The 18,161-nt window shown below is 29.7% G+C and overlaps 2 protein-coding genes across 4 annotated transcripts in view; both read right to left on the bottom strand.

Moving 5' to 3' along the window:
• Positions 1-116: 116 nt before the first annotated feature.
• Positions 117-10,837, bottom strand: LOC127065419 (metacaspase-2-like). 2 transcript variants are annotated; one of them, XM_050997727.1, is made up of 11 exons: positions 10,699-10,837; positions 6,229-6,395; positions 4,114-5,866; positions 3,475-3,958; positions 2,722-3,352; positions 2,365-2,598; positions 1,535-1,750; positions 1,206-1,388; positions 894-1,114; positions 606-761; positions 117-537 (listed from the first exon to the last, which is right to left on the bottom strand). In XM_050997727.1, exons 3-11 carry the CDS (start codon positions 5,853-5,855, stop codon positions 340-342), a joined length of 4,065 nt encoding a protein of 1,354 aa, XP_050853684.1. In that variant the 5' UTR covers positions 5,856-5,866; positions 6,229-6,395; positions 10,699-10,837; the 3' UTR covers positions 117-339. The 2 variants fall into 2 exon arrangements, with proteins under 2 accessions (XP_050853684.1, XP_050853685.1); XM_050997728.1 differs by lacking the exons at positions 6,229-6,395; positions 10,699-10,837 and having other exon boundaries at positions 4,114-5,995.
• Positions 10,767-18,161, bottom strand: part of LOC127065422 (uncharacterized) — an 84,910-nt gene continuing 77,515 nt past the window's right edge. For both annotated transcript variants that reach the window (XM_050997738.1, XM_050997739.1), the window contains 4 exons: positions 17,595-17,900; positions 15,980-16,582; positions 14,993-15,720; positions 10,767-14,907 (listed from right to left, as the gene is read on the bottom strand). In XM_050997738.1, coding sequence (XP_050853695.1) covers positions 14,535-14,907; positions 14,993-15,720; positions 15,980-16,582; positions 17,595-17,900 — 2,010 coding nt within the window. In that variant the 3' untranslated portion in view covers positions 10,767-14,534. The remainder of the gene's footprint in view (positions 14,908-14,992; positions 15,721-15,979; positions 16,583-17,594; positions 17,901-18,161) is intronic.

Below are 18,161 nucleotides of genomic sequence, written 5' to 3'. Positions count from 1 at the left end.
TTTTAGTTATTTGATTCTCATATTTACTTAGAAGTATTGACAAGATTATAAATTTTCTAGAAAATTATTATTAACAAACTGTGTAGAAATTTATTAATAGTTATACTAACGTATATTTATATATGTGTAGATATTTGTCATCAAATATTACTTGGATCCTAAATTTTAGACAATTTGTATAGTCTATCATAAATGTATTCAGACATATTATAGATACATTATGTAATGAGAATAATAAACAAAAAAGTTTAAAGAATTGTACTTGATCTTATAAAGTTTTTATATATATCTGGATCGAAACAATATTTTTAAAGTATATATTTTTATCAAACATAAGAATTATGTATACTTTAAATAATCTATAACTGACGTACTGTTCAATTTCATAATTGTATCATTTACTTTCCCTGTCATTGTTAATGATGGATCAAACTGAGTATGTAATACCTGTCTTACCAATTGTTTACTAATATTTATTTGTTTTTTTTCTTGATCATAGGATTTTTCATAATAAAGGTTTGCTTCTGTTGGTATGTCCTATTAAACAACTTGCTTATTATAAAAATTCAGAAAAGAGTTTCATTATAATATAAGATAACATTTACCTCAAAAATAATATATATAGATAGCTCCATAGGGTTAAAACGATCGATAGTATGACCAACATTCATGGCAAGTCTTCGAAAAAAATCCAGAAACAATAGATATATTTCTTCTTCTACCCAATCAGAATTTATTAAGATGTGTATAACAGATGATATCTTTAATAGATATTATTTTATGTAGTTAGTTATATGTGAATTCAAACGATATAAAGAAAATAACAAAATAAATAAATCAATATCTTTACCTTTTTTTTTTTTTAAATTATAAAACAAAGATCTTTAAATTACCTCTATTGTCCTATATATGCCAAGACCAGATGCATACTGATATAATTGTTTAGCAAGCATAATATCACTGTAAACTAAAGTTGCTATTGCTGCACGACATGTCACATTATTAATAAATGTGAAATTATATTCAATTATCACATATCCCATTTTAACAATCAACTCAGTTTCTCTTTTTGTTAAAAATTTTAGCATCAATTTGTCTACGTAACATGCAAGATCTGAAAGTATAAAAAGTTATAAAAAATATACATTCGTACCGTTGTACAATTAATTATTATAATTAAATTAAAGTACCAACAGATTTCTTACCTATAGGTTCAAAACTGTTAACTTGATCTTTGAGTAAAAATTGAAACATAAAAAATGCATATTCTGAAGATTCCTCACAAAGTGCATCCAATAAAATATTTATTATATTTGTTCTAAGATAATAATCTTCTGCATTACTTATGACATTCCAATTTTTACGATTTGTACTTATTATATTGCTTTCTGAAAATAATTATATTTTATATAATATATATGATAAACTTATTGAATTATAGATAGAATTTTTATTTGATTTGTTGCATCAGGCTCAATACATGATTGAATTTAATGCTTAATATTTGAATTTTTATAATTAATTATAAACTTACGCTTAAGTAACATGAATGCTTTAATAACTTCATTATTTGCTAAATAAATTTCAGCTGACAAGATAACAAAAGCAGCATCATGATACACATTACATATCTGTAAGATTTCTAGTAATTTATATGCTTGTATCCAAATTTCGTTTATAACTAATTTCGTTAAAATATATATGGCAATATCCAATATTTTAGATACAACATTGATCGCACCGGTTTGGACTGAAAAGCCCAAAAATGAAAGATTATATATTTTTTATTATTAGTAAGAATAATTAAATTAATAAGAAATCTATGTTCTAATATGATAATAATATTTTATTATCAATGGTTCATACTTTGATACAATTTTTGTATTTTACATGTAAGGGAATGCATGCAATTATGCTTCATAATTGAAGCAATTAATAAGAAATCTTTCTCCTGTATTATTATGTAAATCTATTACACATATGTGTAAAATTCATAATATAATGTAATATATCTATTATTAAAATATATTATTTTCTTATTCTTACTGATTTAACTATAAAGTCGACAATAAATCTCGACTGAAATATTGTTTTTGCTTCATTAAAGTATTTGAGTACAACTTAACATTAGAAGTTTCATATTATTATGTAAACAAAATATACTTGAAATTAAAAAGAAGCATATTTTTATTTACAGTAGTATATCTCGTTCTATTCTTTCATGAATAAAACAGCAGAAATTTTTTTTCTTTTTTTTTTTCAAAAATGTTATAGTACATTATACATTATAACGTATTATAATTTACATATTATTACATAAGTATTTTTTAAAATACTGTACTAATAAATTTCTATTGATTTTACCTGCGTGTTTAATAATCTTAGATATATAATATTCTGAGTGCTTTATTTCCGTACAGAATATTCGAAAGCAAGAACGTGAATATAATGATTGATCATTATCTGTTTCTTGATACATATTCAGCATATTAATAACATAGTCATAATCTTCGTGTAACAATTTTTCCTTTAGATTATTTAGCATCCGATGTAAATGCCAAAATCTATCCCTGTACAAAGAGTGTGGTTTAGATTTACCTATAAAACAAATAGCACATGGAATATTAACATATTAAATAGCTTATAATATCTTATAATATCATATTTTTTGTATAGATACCAAAACGAAGAATATTAGTATTGTTTTATTTTAATACTTACTAATTGAATGTAATATATATGGTTTGTTACAAAAGTTTTCATCATTATCTATTGACTTTGGAGAGATTTCATCATAGCAATTTTGATACTGATGTTGCAATAGATTATTAAAAGATGACATTAAATTTGTATCCAATCGTTTTATTTCATTAGGACGTAACTTTTTTATTAAGTTTATGTAAACATCTTGAATATTCCTGCGATTTATTATGCAATCATTTAATATCGGTTCAATAATTTCTTTGTCCGGTTTTACAAATCGAAATAGAGTACGCAAGGTGTTCCAATAATCACTGGATTTTATTCTTTGTTTCATCGAAATCATTATATAATATGGTGTTAAATTATCATTATGAGTAATAGTTTTGCACAAACTATTTACTACATGACTGGGATTCATTCCCTTCTTCAAGAATGCTCTTATAGTAGCAGAAATAACTTGTAAATGTATCCTTTTTTGTAAATAAAACTTTTTATATATATTCATAATAGAAGTTATATCAAATTGTTCTACAGTTCGAATATATAGTATTTCTACAAAATATATATATCCCAAAGACCATAAATGATCTATTACATTCGTAAGATGTTGGTTACATTCACAGATCACTTTATCAATTAATTTTTGTAACTGTAAAAAAAAAGGAAGAAAAAGAAAAAAACATGAGAAATTTTTATTATTCTCACTGAAAAATTCGGTACTAAATTAATTATTTATAATCGTAAATAGTATTGAAAAAAGATTTTACATACGTCATGTTTATAAAAACACTTCTTTTTAAGGCAAAGACCATTTTTTATAAAACAATAACAATATCCCTTTATATATTTCTTATATTTCCATAGTTGTATTTTCTCAATATGTTGAATTACAGTTTTATCATTAGAAACAATATTAGCATTGTATGCATTGCAATTATTGTTAAAAAATGAGTCTTTATTATTATTTACTGAAACAGAATTAATAGAAGTAGTGGTTTTAGCATTTGCAGATAATATATCTGTAGAAGAAATATCACTTGTTTGTATATTATCATATTTCATCGTGTCCTGTGAATTGGAAAATTCTTTATTTAGTGAAATATCTGATTCTGCAAAAGTATTAAATATTTTAGGGCTTTCTAAAATATTATGTTGTATATTTGTATCCAAAGTATTCTGATCACTCTCTATCATTTTATAATTTTTACAATCAGTTATTGTTTTACTTTCATTATTCAATATAAAAATCTCGTCTCTGTAAATAAATATTTATTATATTTAACATAATACTTGAAGCATTTAGTAATTTACAATATAATTAGAAAAGTTAAAATTCTTAAATTATAATCAAATAATATTAAAAAAGGTTTTAACATATATAATTATATAAAATAAAATTAATATTCTTACCGAGTTATGAATGTTTCAGCATATAGGGAAATACAATCATCATCACTAGTATCATCTTGTGTTTTATTTTTTACTTGCTCTTGGTCATCTAGTTGTGTTCTGCAAGCTAATACTCTAGCTTCATTCAAATTGTCTTCATCAATATTTCCTGTATTTGTACTATATTCTTTCGTTGGTATTGATTCATTTTTTTCATTTTCTAAATCAAATATTGTGTATAAACTATTAGAAACATCCTTCTTTGCATCAAAATCAGTCTTAGTTGATTCTTGCGTAAGTTGTGCTTTATACGGAGTGTTACTATTATTATTAGAATTCAAAGTTATATGATCATCTGTATTTTGTAGCACATTATTATCATTTTTATTTAGATCATCACTTTTGGAGAATGTATTACAGCTATTATTACTGTTAAATAGAAAATTATTTTTCATATCACAACTTTTTTTTTGTATATACGTTCTATCGAGTTTAAATTTTTTATTACTAGCCTTATTAAATTGCACTTCTTCATTTTGTCCAAACCAGTTTCTTTTTTTATGAGAAACAGATTCACTATCTTCTTTAATTTGTAACATTGTATCAGTAGTCTTATCATTAATCGAGTTGCAAACATTTGTGGCAGCTATATTTGATGAATTATTAATTTGTAATTGGAACAGATAACTCTGTTTGCGATTTTCAATAAATTCGTGTACATTATCTACTGCTGTTAGCTCGACTACTGTATTAGGTTCTTCAACCAAGGAACACTCATTAATTTTTACTTTTGATACTGTGTCTGTAGAATAATTCATATGCTGTGAATCATTTGACGCGTGTGTACTATTGTTATCATGTTCTTTTACTAGTATTATTATATTTTTAATTAAAATATTATTTATTACTTCTGGTAATATTTTTTCTTTCTTGGAACTTTGACCATCCACTTTTTTTATGTCTTCCGAGGTCAAAGGAACAATCTGCATCTCTTCTGAAAATTTTCTATGCGCTTTCTCATGTATATATTCATCTTTTAAATTTTGATTATTAATAAAGTCAATCTCAGGATTTTCTTTGGAATTTAAACCATGATTCTTTAATTCATTTGTAATACTTGTATCAGGTATCGATACTTTTTCATCAGATGTATCAGAAAATAAATTTGTATTATAACTCGTGGTAACAATAGATGAATTTGTATTTTTATGGTTCTCTATATATTCAACAGTGTTATTTATATTTAATTTATGTTTTTTTACATTGTCATTATCAATTAAGGGTAAAGGTTTAACGAAACAAGTTTCTCGTTTTTTCGTATATGATAAATTTGTATCAACATTTAATTGTTTGTCCATTTCTTTTTTCGTTTCTTTTTTTTTCTTTGAGCCATGTTTTCTAATAGTCCTCAAGCAAGATTTTTTTTTAATAGTTTTTGAAGTATACTTAACTTTAGAACGTATTAATTTTTTATTACCATTAACTGAAGATTTTCCTTTCTTCAAATTGGTCTTTTTATTTGTACTTATCTTACGTTTATTAATTGCCTTTGCAGAGTTAATTTTTTTAGTAATCAAATATTGCTGATGTGGTGGAATTAAATTGTCTGCAGCAATATCGCGCAAGATGATACGTAGATCTTTTAATCCTAACTTTGATTGTAAATTTTTATATTGGATTGATAAATTTTCTTTTTTACGATTAGAATTTCTTCTTATAATTTTAGTCTTAGGAGATAGAGAATATTTCTTTCTTGTCCGCATATTTACTTTTTCTAGCAATGAGTCTATTATTTTTTATACACTACTTTGTAATTCTTTTTTATTTAATTGTAAAATAAATATAAATATAAAAATCGCAATACATATATATGTATATATATATATATATAAATATACATACATATACATACATACATATATACATATATATATATATTGTATATATATAATATATATATATATATATTATATCTAGATTTTATATCAATGACAACTCTTTCTTAGCCAAGATAAATTGTTTTACCTGAATGAATTGAACATGGAAATCGAAAAAGAGAAAAAAAGAAAAAAAAAAGATTATTTATCTAAAGATTAATAGAGTCTTTCAATGAAAAGAAATATTTAATTGTGTTACCTTTTAATTAAAAGTCGTGAAGTATATAATGGATAAAATAATCACAAATTCCTTTCCGTTCGTAGAAATAACAAATTTAACGTTGTATTGGACCTTAATTAATGCGAAGTCATGATATAATCGAATCCTTATAATATTTGATCTATGTATATTCACTTACATTTTCCCTGGAATTATAAAATTCACTTTAATTATGATTTCTTAATCGATTTTCCAACATCCACGCATTTTGTATATGACACGTGCTACGTGAAACCAATACATTTCTTAACTCATATTCGATTGTAATATTTGATCGAGATACATGATATAAAAATTAATAATTATGATCACTTTTTCAAATCATAGAAATTTTGCTCTGTGATTTAAATCATAGATATGTTAAAAAGAAAAAAAAATTCACGGTTATTCAATGTATATTTGATGATAAATATTTAATACTTGTAAACGCCGCGTTCTTTTAATTTTTTCGATTATCGCAAGCAACGTAAATTGATATGTAATATCGATTAAAATCTTCGAGAGGAAACTTCATTCGCATATATCTCTCTCTTTCTCTTCCCTCCTTTCTTCATTTCTTTCTCTTTGCGTCTTTTATTTATAGATCTTATACCGTGATTAATTTTAATTATTGTTTTTTTTAATCAAAGAAAGAAATTTAAATAAAAGATTAATTTTAAACATTGTCGAGATTGTGGAAAATACGAATATTCTATGTTTTGAATCTCAAGACGGTGATTGGTTAATCGATTTCATCTCCACCAATCATAGCTTTAGTTTATTATCCTCTCTCTCTCTCTCTCTCTCTCTTTCTTTTTTTTCAGCGAAAAGAGTACTGTGAAGTTATTCGACATGTGTATTGGGCATATTACGAAACGTGATCAGTTTATTGTTTGATTATTCTGTTATTAGTATTCGATTGAAAATATGTTTCGTGTGATATAACGTGGTTCTAAAGGAGCTCTATTCTTTCCCGAAGTTATCAAATTCGGCAAGTATTATATCATAGTAAATTATTATCATTATTATTATCTTTTTTTTTGATGATATTATTATATTATTATCTCGACTATTATTTTTAATTATATTATTATCTTTTCTTGATATTATTATTTCTCATTTTCATTTGAAACAAAGAAACATTAAAAAAGAACGTTCTTTATCTTAATTAGAACGATGTTCAAAATGATGTTTATTAGTTGTACATTTAAAATGGAAAATAAATGACTGTATAATCCTTTTTACGATATTTGATGTACAAGTATGCATGTATAATTAATTTTCCGTCGTATATTTTCCAATAGTTAGAATTCTCAATATCATTAAATGCGTTTCAACGTACACAAAGAAATGTTTACAAACAGTCAATAATGACTCAATACTAATCTACGTATATAAGCAATTCCGGAAAGCGTACAACTGCGTAGCGTGCGATATATATACCTCGTTAATAAGTATCATAAATTTCTTTCAACTATGTGTATATATATATATATATAAATTTTTAATGTTTTTTTTTCTTTTTTTATTCAAATGAAAAAAGAAAAAAGATATTATTTGTGATATTACCCGAATGTGTTTCCAATATCTATTAAAAGATAAGCGTAAAAACATTTATAGGTTTATTAAAAAAAAAAAAAAAGAATGTGATCTTAAAAATTTCGGAAATAAAAGAATTGAGAAAAAATGTATCATCTTAAAGTTCTTTTCGAATCGTGTTGTACGAAAGAAAAATATTTTCGTTTAGTTCACTAGCGACAGAATGACCTAATATAAGCTAATCACGTTTTGTGATTCACGATATATATTAAATCATACCGATTCAAGAAATTCCAAGTTTCTTTGTCCTTCATGAAGTAAAACTTTTTTGAATTTCTAATGCGTAGGGGTCTTACCGATCTTACGTCTATCCCGTTAGGTTGACATCAGCGCTAATGATAGATGTTGGAAGTTTTATCTTAACAATAAAACGAATATTTTTTTACGACAAATTAAAACTTGAAATTGAATATAATAATTAAAAAAAAAAAAGTAACACTTAACATTGATATGTAAAATGAATATTTTATAGAATAAATATATCAAGTCATATAATTAATTAAATAATTTAAGCAATCGGATAAAAAAATGTGGGTCGAGTTTTTAGAACTGTTATTATGAAATTAAAAAATGGTTAAAAAGAAAGGAGAAGATCGGTGAAACATAATAATTATACATATATATAAATATACGATTTTTTAGAGAGAGAGAGAGAGAGAGAGAGAGAAAGAGAGAAAAGAAAAAATCAACAGCAGAGAGTGGATCGTCCATTAATTGTAAAGTATTGACCGTATTCAGCGTTCTTCAATTATAATGATTGGATGAGAATAATATGATAAAGATGAGAAATTGTAATGAATTGTAACTTTTTGACGTGACTCGTCGTTCGATCGCAATGATAAAAGTTCGAAATAACGAATAATCGATTAAAAAAATGGTAATTGTTTTAAAGTAATAAATAACAAATATGAATTTATCTTATTTTATAGAATATAATATTGAACTATAAAAAAATAAAAAAGGAAGATGGATGACATGTAAAATCGGTATAATTTCCTTTTGCAAATGGAAATGAATTCGCAGAGATGATAAACAGAGAGACCATAGATTTGGAAATATGCTCAAGTATCTATGATTTAGGGACGTTGTTTGAACCGGACATAGAATATGGATAACGTCTAAATTAGATATCCAGTAAGGATTATCCCAACAAGCTGAGTCCTACATCCATATTCTATTCCTTTGATTAAGTCATGCATTTCTCTATGACACCTACTTGTTTGAGAAGTTGTTTAGTTAGGATTCCATTCCATCAGGGTATCCTGTAAAACGCATCTGAATTTCCTCTTCACGAGTTTATGAATATCGCCATCTTGGAAGGAAGTGTTACAATATTACGTTTGAACGTATTATTTATCGACGTGCGTTAAAAAAAAAAAAAAAGAATGCTTTTCATTAGTCTTACGAAAATGAACATATTTATTACGAAAAGAAGCACGTTTAAAAATGTCTTCCGCGAAAGACAATACGTTTTACACGAACAATATTAATTTATTTTGGAAATTGTTAGGAAAATGAACACGTTTCATTTTCACGTTGAATTAATTACGTTCGTTAGTCTTACAAAGATCGATGCGTTTCAAAAGTGAAACTTTGTTTTATTTACTTCTCGTTAACAATAATCGAAACGCGTTTTTTGTTTTCGTGACTAATTACATCGAAACGTTGTAGTTTTTCTAGTCAAAAAACACGACTAATATTCTTCGCTAAAAGCGGAAATATATATCACTTTTCAGGAACGAAACTTATTGCTTTTCGTGGTAACGAAGTTTGAAAGTTCTAATCTATGTAAGACTAATGAAACGTGTTACTTTTCGTAACACACGTCGATACACTCTGTATATGTGACTATGAAAACTAGGACGCTTTAATATTCCGTCACGAATGGAAGCATATTTCGATTACGTTCACGGGAATTAGCATATTTAACGTTAATCGTGATATAACCAGCATGATTCATAATTTGTCACGAACAATATTAACTTATTTTGGATATTGCTACGAAAAGTAGTACGTTTTATTTTTATCTAAATTACCTTTAATTAATTAGTCTTACGAAGACTGGCGTGTTTCAGAAGTGAAACGTTGCTACTTTTTACGAATAATGATCGAAACGCGTTTCTTTTCGTGACGGATTACATCGAAACGTTCTAGTTTTCGTAATAAAAAAATACAACGTGCTATTACTCGTCGCTAAAAATAAAAATACACGCCACTTTTTTCCAATTCTAAATCGAAATTTACAACTTTTCGTGCTCACGAAATTCAACGTTCTAATCTACGTAAGACTAATGAATTTTGTTAGATTTCGAAACGTATTTCTCGATATCGAGAATATATAAACGAGAAAGATAAAGAGAAAATGAAAAAGGAAAGGTGGTTCGTTAGTCAATGTAAAATTTATTTCAAATTCAAGACGTCCTCTAGAAAAGTAATCGTTCCAGTGGAAAGGCAGAAATCGATACAATTAGCAGATACGGTCACGATCGAGACCAATTCGTCGATTACAATGATTTTTCGAACAAAGTGCCAAAAAGGGGTGCGATGTTCGGTGTATCGAAGCCATACGAAAGAAATCGTCGTTTCCTTTCAAACGAGAAATCATTCCTATATGAAGGACACGAAATGACAAAGGAAGAGAGAAAATCAAAAAGGAAGAGAAGAGATAAGATAAAATAAAATAAAATAAAATTAAAATAAAATAAAATAAAATAAAATAGGTAAAATCGAAGGAGTATACATACATTACAAATCACACTCACTACAAACGTATATATCATTACGTCGAACGTACCCAAGTAAATACATATATACATATATACATGCATATATTATATATGTATGTATGTATATAAATATATATGTACGTACCTATTGAAATTGTCGAATTGTTGAAAAGTATTCGAAACGTTGGTTAACTAGAGAAAAATCGTCGCAGCTTTTCAACGATACCGTTGTGTTTGTTTTATTGAAACTATGTATAAACAACGAAATTACAAGTACATCATCATGTGTGGTGTAACGTGTAAGGATTCTGCTTAGAAAGATCGTTGAATCAAGGCCTCTCATTGATTCAAATTCTTGCCTCCCACCTGTTGTTGTTGTTTTTTTTTTTTCGTTTTCCTTTTCCCTTCAGTATCTTTTTCTCTTTTTTTTTTTGCGCTTTTCTTTTTTCCTTTTTCTTTTTCTTTTCCTTCAACTACTTGTGCAAACCATGTTGGTGCTACTGTTTTATTTTATTTTTATTTTTATTTATTTTATTTTATTTTATTTTATTTTATTATTTTTTTTTTTTCGTGTACTTACATCATACATGCATGCGTTTATATCTGCCGCTGTCATCGCGACGATGCGTTTTTTTATTTTCTTTTTTTTTTTTTGGTTTTTTGGTTTTTCGTTTTTTCTTCTTTTCGTTTTCGCTTTATATGAATTCCTTTCATTCGTATTTGCTATAAATCGATGATTCTTCTTCTTCTTATTTCCCTTTACCTTCGTGCGGTTTTTCGTAAACAGATTATGGGGATTTGTCGATCGGTCGTCTCTTATCACGTTTGGGTTCGTTTTATGAAAATTTTTTAAAAGCAACGACGAGTCCTTTTCCGTCTTATTCTTTTTTCCTTTGTTTCTTTCTTCCTTTTCCATTTTGTTTTTTTTTTTTTTGGTTTCTTTTATGTCGTCCCTTTGATCCTTCGTTTTTTTACAATACTTTTCTTTAGTCGCTTAGAGGTCCAAGATATATTCTCACAGGTATGTGTTATACATACATACATACGTACATACATAAGTACGTAAATATTTTTCAATCGTTGACACTAAAAAATTATCCTCGAATTCGGATATTAATTTATGCAGTGAACTCAACGATTTTCTTTTATCTCTTGATGCGATTCCAATCAATGTCGTCGGTAAAGAGTTATCGGCCGATGGTAAGTAGTGTGTAAATGGCGAGTAAAAGATGATATCGGGGAATATTTAAAAGACTCGATATGTAAGTGACTATAAATTATCTCATTTTATCTAGAATATAATAATAATAATAATAGTAATAATAGTAATAATAATAGAGTCTAGAGGCTCGACAATTGATAAAAAGATCGCAACGATATCGTAGAAATTTTATAAAAAGTCTAAATAATAAAGGACAACGTGGCAGTTATTTGTTTGGATTTACATAAATCGTTTCTTCTTCTTTCTTCCTTTCTTTCTTCCTTCTCTTCATTTTTTTTTAACGCATTGCGCGAATCTCCTCTCGCGCGTTGGAGAAATACGTAAGTAAGAAAAGTCGCAATACTTTTTTTTGGGCGTCGTCCTGTTTTTCTCGGGCGAAGAAAAGAAAAAGAAAGAAAGAAATAAAGAAAGAAAAAGAGAAATAGAGATAGAAAGATACGGAGAAAACAAACAAACAAACAAACAAAAAAGAAACAAAAAATAAAAAACGAAAAAGGAAACGAGAAATTTTCTCTCGTTCGATTTACAAATCCGATGTTCACCGAACGAGATCGCGATCGTTTTTGGACGATAGTTTTGCTAAAGATATACATATTTTATATATTTTTATATGTATAAGTGTCCTATATTTTATTGGATAACGATCAGATAAGAAAAAGGACTTGAAAGATCGATATCCATATCCGACGATGATCGGAAGGTTCTCCTCCTCATTTAAATATCAAAGAGGAGTAACACGCGAAGGAATTCCTGTGCGATTGTTGATACGCTTACTTCTATCACAGCATTCGATCATAGCCCACTAAATCGTTATAGTCCGATCTTTTTTCCCTTCGATCACGACTAATTGTAAATATTTTTCTTTTCTTTCTCTCTCTTTTTTTTTTTTATTTTTCTTCCGTTGTTCTCCTTCGTGTTGTTTTTTCTTTCCTCGCGCATGAATACACGAGTATGGTGTATCAACTTTGTCGATCATTTTTTTTCTCTTTTTCTTTTCTTCCTTTCTTTCTTTTTTTCTTATCTTTCTTTTCTTAAACAATAATTTCAACTATACATACATCCAACTCTACCGGTCGGTCCAAGCTTTGCTCGATCGATAATCAAACCTAGATTACACGTGCGATTTTTATCTATGCGTTAATACCGTTCGCCTTTAAATGATTATAAAGTTGGATTAGGTATAATAGGAATCATGTACGTTTTGCGTATGTGTGAGTGTTTCTGTGTTTGTGTGCATGTATATACGCATTTTCGTGAACGCACGCAAAACGCGATATATGTGTACGTATATATGTATGTGTGCGCGGTCCTTCGTAAGGTCGCCCGTGATAAAATAATGATGCCTATATCGACGGATCACGACATAAGTTCGTTCGTTCTTTTTAATTTTCTTTTATTTATTTATTTATTTGTTTATTTATTTGTTTATTTACTCGTTTATTTGTTTGTTTGTTTGTTTGTTTATTTTATTATTTACTATGTATTTTTTTTTTCTTGTCGAGAGACGAGAAAGACGAGAGTGAAAAATATATTTTTCGATATTATTCGAAAAAGCATGACGCAATGACTATAGCGTGAATGAGAAAAAGCTGTATTAGATGGCTCTCATGGTTTTTTCTTACTCTTTTTTTTTTTTTATCTTGGTCGTTCGAGATGATACGCTTGTTTTGAGTCCTTTTATTTTCTTTTCTCCCTTTTTTCTCTTTTTTTCTTTTTTCATTTATTTTTATCAAAAAAGACATTCTTCGCAAATTTAGAGAACGAGATTTTGAGAAAAAAAATTCGCACTTCTCTTTCGTTCCCTTTCTCTCTTTTTCTCTTTCTCTCTCTCTCTCTCTCTCTTTCTTTTTTGCTTTTTTTTCTCTCCGTCTCTTTCTTCCGACAGCTTTCGACTTTGTTGCAAAAAGCAGATCACGCTAATGCCCCCTCCTGATCATCACTTTCCGCAGCTCGCATTTATTATTTACTAAAAAACGCGCGTATTTAAGTTTGCCGTCGTAGCTCACGGATAATAATCCTCTTTTTCGAGGATAATGGAACTTGGTCGGTCTCTATCGCGAGAGTGAGACTAATGCGAGAGATGAGCTCGACAAGTAGGACGACGTTTCTTGACGATCGATGAAATTTTTATCTTCTGGCTATCCTTGTATAACGAGGGGGAACACGGTAATTAAAAAAAAAAAAAAGAGAAGAAAAGAAAAGAAAAGAAAAGAAAAGAAAATGAAAAAGTAGAGAGAGAGAGAGAGAGAGAGAGAGAGAGAGAGAGAGAGAGAGAGAGAAGAAAAAAGAGAAAAGAAAAAATCAAAAAAGGAAAAAGAAAAAAAATAAAATTCTCGCGTTTTTCGTGCATTTCTCGGACGCTGTTAGATCCAGTTAACGGAACGAGCACGTTCTAAAAAGTCATTGTTGCGTTTGGTATGTTGAAATTTGTTCGAGCGTCGAACAGACTTTAAAAAGGATTTATAAAGAATGAAACAACGCAGCAGAACTCCTCTTAGCGCGTACTCGCCGATAAATACTCCGTCGATAGTTTTCATTTCTCTGTCGTCAATGATCTTTTCCTTTTTCGTTTCTCTCTTCGTTCGCTTTTCGTTTTTTGTATATTTTTTTGTATAATTTTTTTTTTCTTTCGTTTATCCAACCTTTTTCGTTTATTCCCCGTCGATAATTCTCTTTCACGCGTTCTATTTCAGCGAGGTAGGCAGATTAAAAATCCAAACTATTCACACGGTGGTCTCGATATTGGTAATGGCGTATTGTCAACAAATACTATCCTTCCCGTAATTCTCCAAATACATTTCCTGCGGTGTCGGAAGATTGTAACGTCCACTTAATCTGCTCCCAGTCAAACCGTTATTATGGTGAGTATGATTGACGTGATGATTTACATTGAGCGCAGCGTTCTTCTTCTTCTTTCGCGTTTTGTGACGATATAGGCAATACTTAAGACAACCGGTCGCTAACAAAAGGATGAGGAATATACCAAGGGCACCGGCACCAACAGCGACGTAAAGCAATGTTACACCGAAACGATACGAACAGTTGGCCTCCTCCTCGTCGAAACCGGATGGACAGTGACGTACACCGTCGCACCAAAGGACCTGGTTGATGCACGCTTGAATCTCGGGGCACCTTTAAAATAGAGAAAATTTCGTATTTATAATCGGAGAGATATTGGATATATCGATTTATTTATAATAAGTTTCATTAGTCACACCTATAAGGACATTCCTCCGTAGGTGAGATGGTAAAAGGGTTAGAACCAATGTTGGACGTGGGCGATCGTTTCGAGATAGCCATCCAAGTAACAGCATAAAAACCCGGTTCTCTTTGAAGGAATTCAACGACGAAGCTTCTCGAATGTTGTTGCATCGCAACGGTAGCATTAACTGCACTGTAATTCCAACCACCGGAGAAAAAGTCGACGGTTCGGCTGGTATCGACGCCACCCTCTGGACATATAACACTCCGTTCTTTAGTATTCGCCGCCGAATATACGATTATTCGATTGAGTGTCGTACACTCTTCAACGTTGTCGAGATTAATGCTATAACCAGCGGTTCGTAGATAAAGAAAGTTCATACGCGCGTCCTCGGGCTCTATCAGCCAGGGCTCGTTCACGCATTGGGTTGCCGTTAGATCTTCCGTATTCGTTAGAATCTCTTCGACCGCGGCGACACCAGGTATCACACGTGGTAACGGACTTCTAAGTGATATCTCACCACTGGTACCACGCAATCGACGCTCTTCCAACTTCGTCGAGCAACCCTGCTCGCTGTTTTCCGTGTTCATCGGAACGAAACGATATTCCCCTTCGAAAAAGTAATCTCTGTAGTCTTGCGTTACGTTCATTAATGTCACCGTAAATCTAATTTCGATGACGTTAGACGTTAGACTCCTCAATACGATCCTTTCGCTAACGTTCGAGCATAAACAGTCGCGTACCTGTAAATGTTAACAAATTTAATTTTCCTAGATGAGATTAATTTAATCGTTATTTTTCTGAGAATAAAATACTTCTTGTAATATTCGATAAGCATTTATTATTTTGAAATTAGGATAATCCCTTTTAATCGATATCAGCCATTGTAATCATTGAAATCGTTGTTTGCTTTTTAATCTTGAAAGGAAGTATATAAATATATGTATATAATCGTAAAGGTAAACGCAAAAGCTTATATTTCATAGATCATCGGAGACTTACCAATTCAACCTCGTGCCAAGGATACTCGGCAATGACGAGTTCGGCTATACCAAACTTTCTTGGCTCGCCAATACGTCTATCGCAAGTCCATCGATTGACGAGTGGATCGATGTAAGAGGTACAAATCTTATCACCGAAGGAAGCTCTGTCAATGGATAACTCTATTCTATGTTCGGGCTCGGACTCGAATCTGTAAACGCAGCTAAGATTTTGTGTGCCACCTCGGCCATAGAGAAACACGCTCTTAGGAGACGTGAACTTTCCAAAGTTCGAGATGGTCGATAACGAAGACGAAGACGAAGATGAAGATGATGAGAATGATGACGACGATGACGTGGAAGACGAGGATGTCGGTGATGCCATTGAAAAAACGTGATTACAGGACGTTGCCTCGTGCACGAATTCATAACGCAGGACGAAGCTTATCGGATAAAGTGCACTTCCTTGACGAAGAATGTGTTCCAAGGTTAGATCCCTACCGGTTGAAACGTAACTCTCGGTCAGACTGCAAGGACGCGTGTGACGACTGCTATTACGTAAAAGACTGTGATCGCATAGTCGTGGAATGTCATCCTTACAAAATTGGCCCATCAGTGTGATGTTCTGAAATAAGAATACTTTATCATCTAACCATAGTCCATAGACGAAGGGACAATTTAGATATTGTAAGCTTTCAGTTGAACTGGGACGTGACTGGAACAAGTTCAATTTTCTTTTCGCATAACGTTTGATCTGATTATACGAGAAAAATCGAAAATATCTGATATTCGCGTATATCTCGACGCACGTAGAGAAAGAGGAGAAGGAAGAGGTGGTAATATTGAAAGGTCTTTTTTTTTATGGGACTCTAAATCAAGAAAATTGTTGGTAATGAATTATGTTATTGTCGCTAGAATCTTTCATGTAAATCTCTTGTTTGTATTTTTCCAAAGTATCGAAGTAAAAAATTCAACTGGTCAAAAGATATAGCGAAGTAGATCGCTGATATCGCAAAATTTAAATTTGAAGAAATTGGATTGTAATATGGGAATAATGTTAATTATGTTTATAAATATATATATATATATTTAATAACAATCATTAAATCGAATATCATAAACGATATAAATGCGATAGAAAGATATGAAAAAATATATCAAAATGAAGTGTCTTTTATACGAACAAAATAATTAATTCAATCAGAACACAAAGATTACATGTTTTTATTATATTCAAAATAATTTATATACGTCTAGTCAGGCAAGTGGGAAATGAAAATTGAATCCCATATTTCGCCATATTTGTTTTTCATTTAACTTAATAACCTACATTTGAATTAGTCTATCGTAATTATTTCGTTAAAGATATTTAAGGAAAGATCTTCCATAAAAAAAGAAAATGTTCATAATCGCAAAAATAAATTTTAAGACTAAGATAAAACTGAATCGTTAAATCAGTATAAACTTTTAGACTTTATACGATGTCAACCGTGATATAACAATTCCCGTATTACCATCATCTTCTTTTATTGCAAATCTATCGCAATTCTACATCAGGAAAAAGTGATCCTTGAAAATTACATCGAAAAATATTATCACGTTCGATCGGAACAATCAACTTTTTAGAAATGTCATACCTTACGATTGGTAACGAGCTTATTCGAAGCATGATCGCCATCCCATATCAGCAACTTAGCGTTACAATCGGCACCGGTGTGAAGATTCGCGGCAAGTTCAGCACTGGCTGCGTAATACTTCACGAAGGAAAGCCAAACGATCTCGTTTAGTTTCCCTTGAAAGTGATAACGGCAAGTAGTGTTCGGCGGTAGAGAATGCTTCGGATTCTCCAGTATTCCCAACGAGCTTTCGTCGCTCGATATATAAAAGTCGCAGTTGTCGTTCTCCTTCACGAAGCTACGGGATTTCTCGTCGACGAATAGCACCTAAGAGATTTCGATGAATTCGTATGAGCGATATCGGATAAAATCAAAGTTTAAACTCTTATGATAGGTATATGCATATAAAGTGTTTCTTAAAATCACCATTGGGATTTGTTTATCGAAAATATATTTTGATCTTATTTCAATCTTTTTATTGAATATAAATTACCTAAGTTTATTTCAATTATACATACACACACACACACACACGCGCACACAAGATTCGTGATACGTTGAAAAAATAAAACGAGTTAATTGACGAAC

This window comes from Vespula vulgaris, chromosome 7 (genome assembly GCF_905475345.1).
Source record: "Vespula vulgaris chromosome 7, iyVesVulg1.1, whole genome shotgun sequence".
Classification (NCBI taxonomy): Eukaryota; Metazoa; Arthropoda; class Insecta; order Hymenoptera; family Vespidae; genus Vespula; species Vespula vulgaris.
The sequence above is the reverse complement of the archived record's forward strand: the minus strand, read 5'-3'. Positions and strand labels throughout refer to the sequence as shown.

What these genes read in the sequence shown, in the direction of transcription:
- LOC127065419 (XM_050997727.1), bottom strand. Translation starts at nt 5,855, where the DNA reads ATGCGGACAAGAAAGAAATATTCTCTATCTCCTAAGACTAAAATTATA. An exon ending in TAACAGTTTTGAACCTATAG is followed by an intron (nt 1,115 to 1,205) that starts GTAAGAAATCTG and finishes TTATACTTTCAG; the next exon opens with ATCTTGCATGTTACGTAGAC. An exon ending in CTATATATATTATTTTTGAG is followed by an intron (nt 538 to 605) that starts GTAAATGTTATC and finishes GTTGTTTAATAG; the next exon opens with GACATACCAACAGAAGCAAA.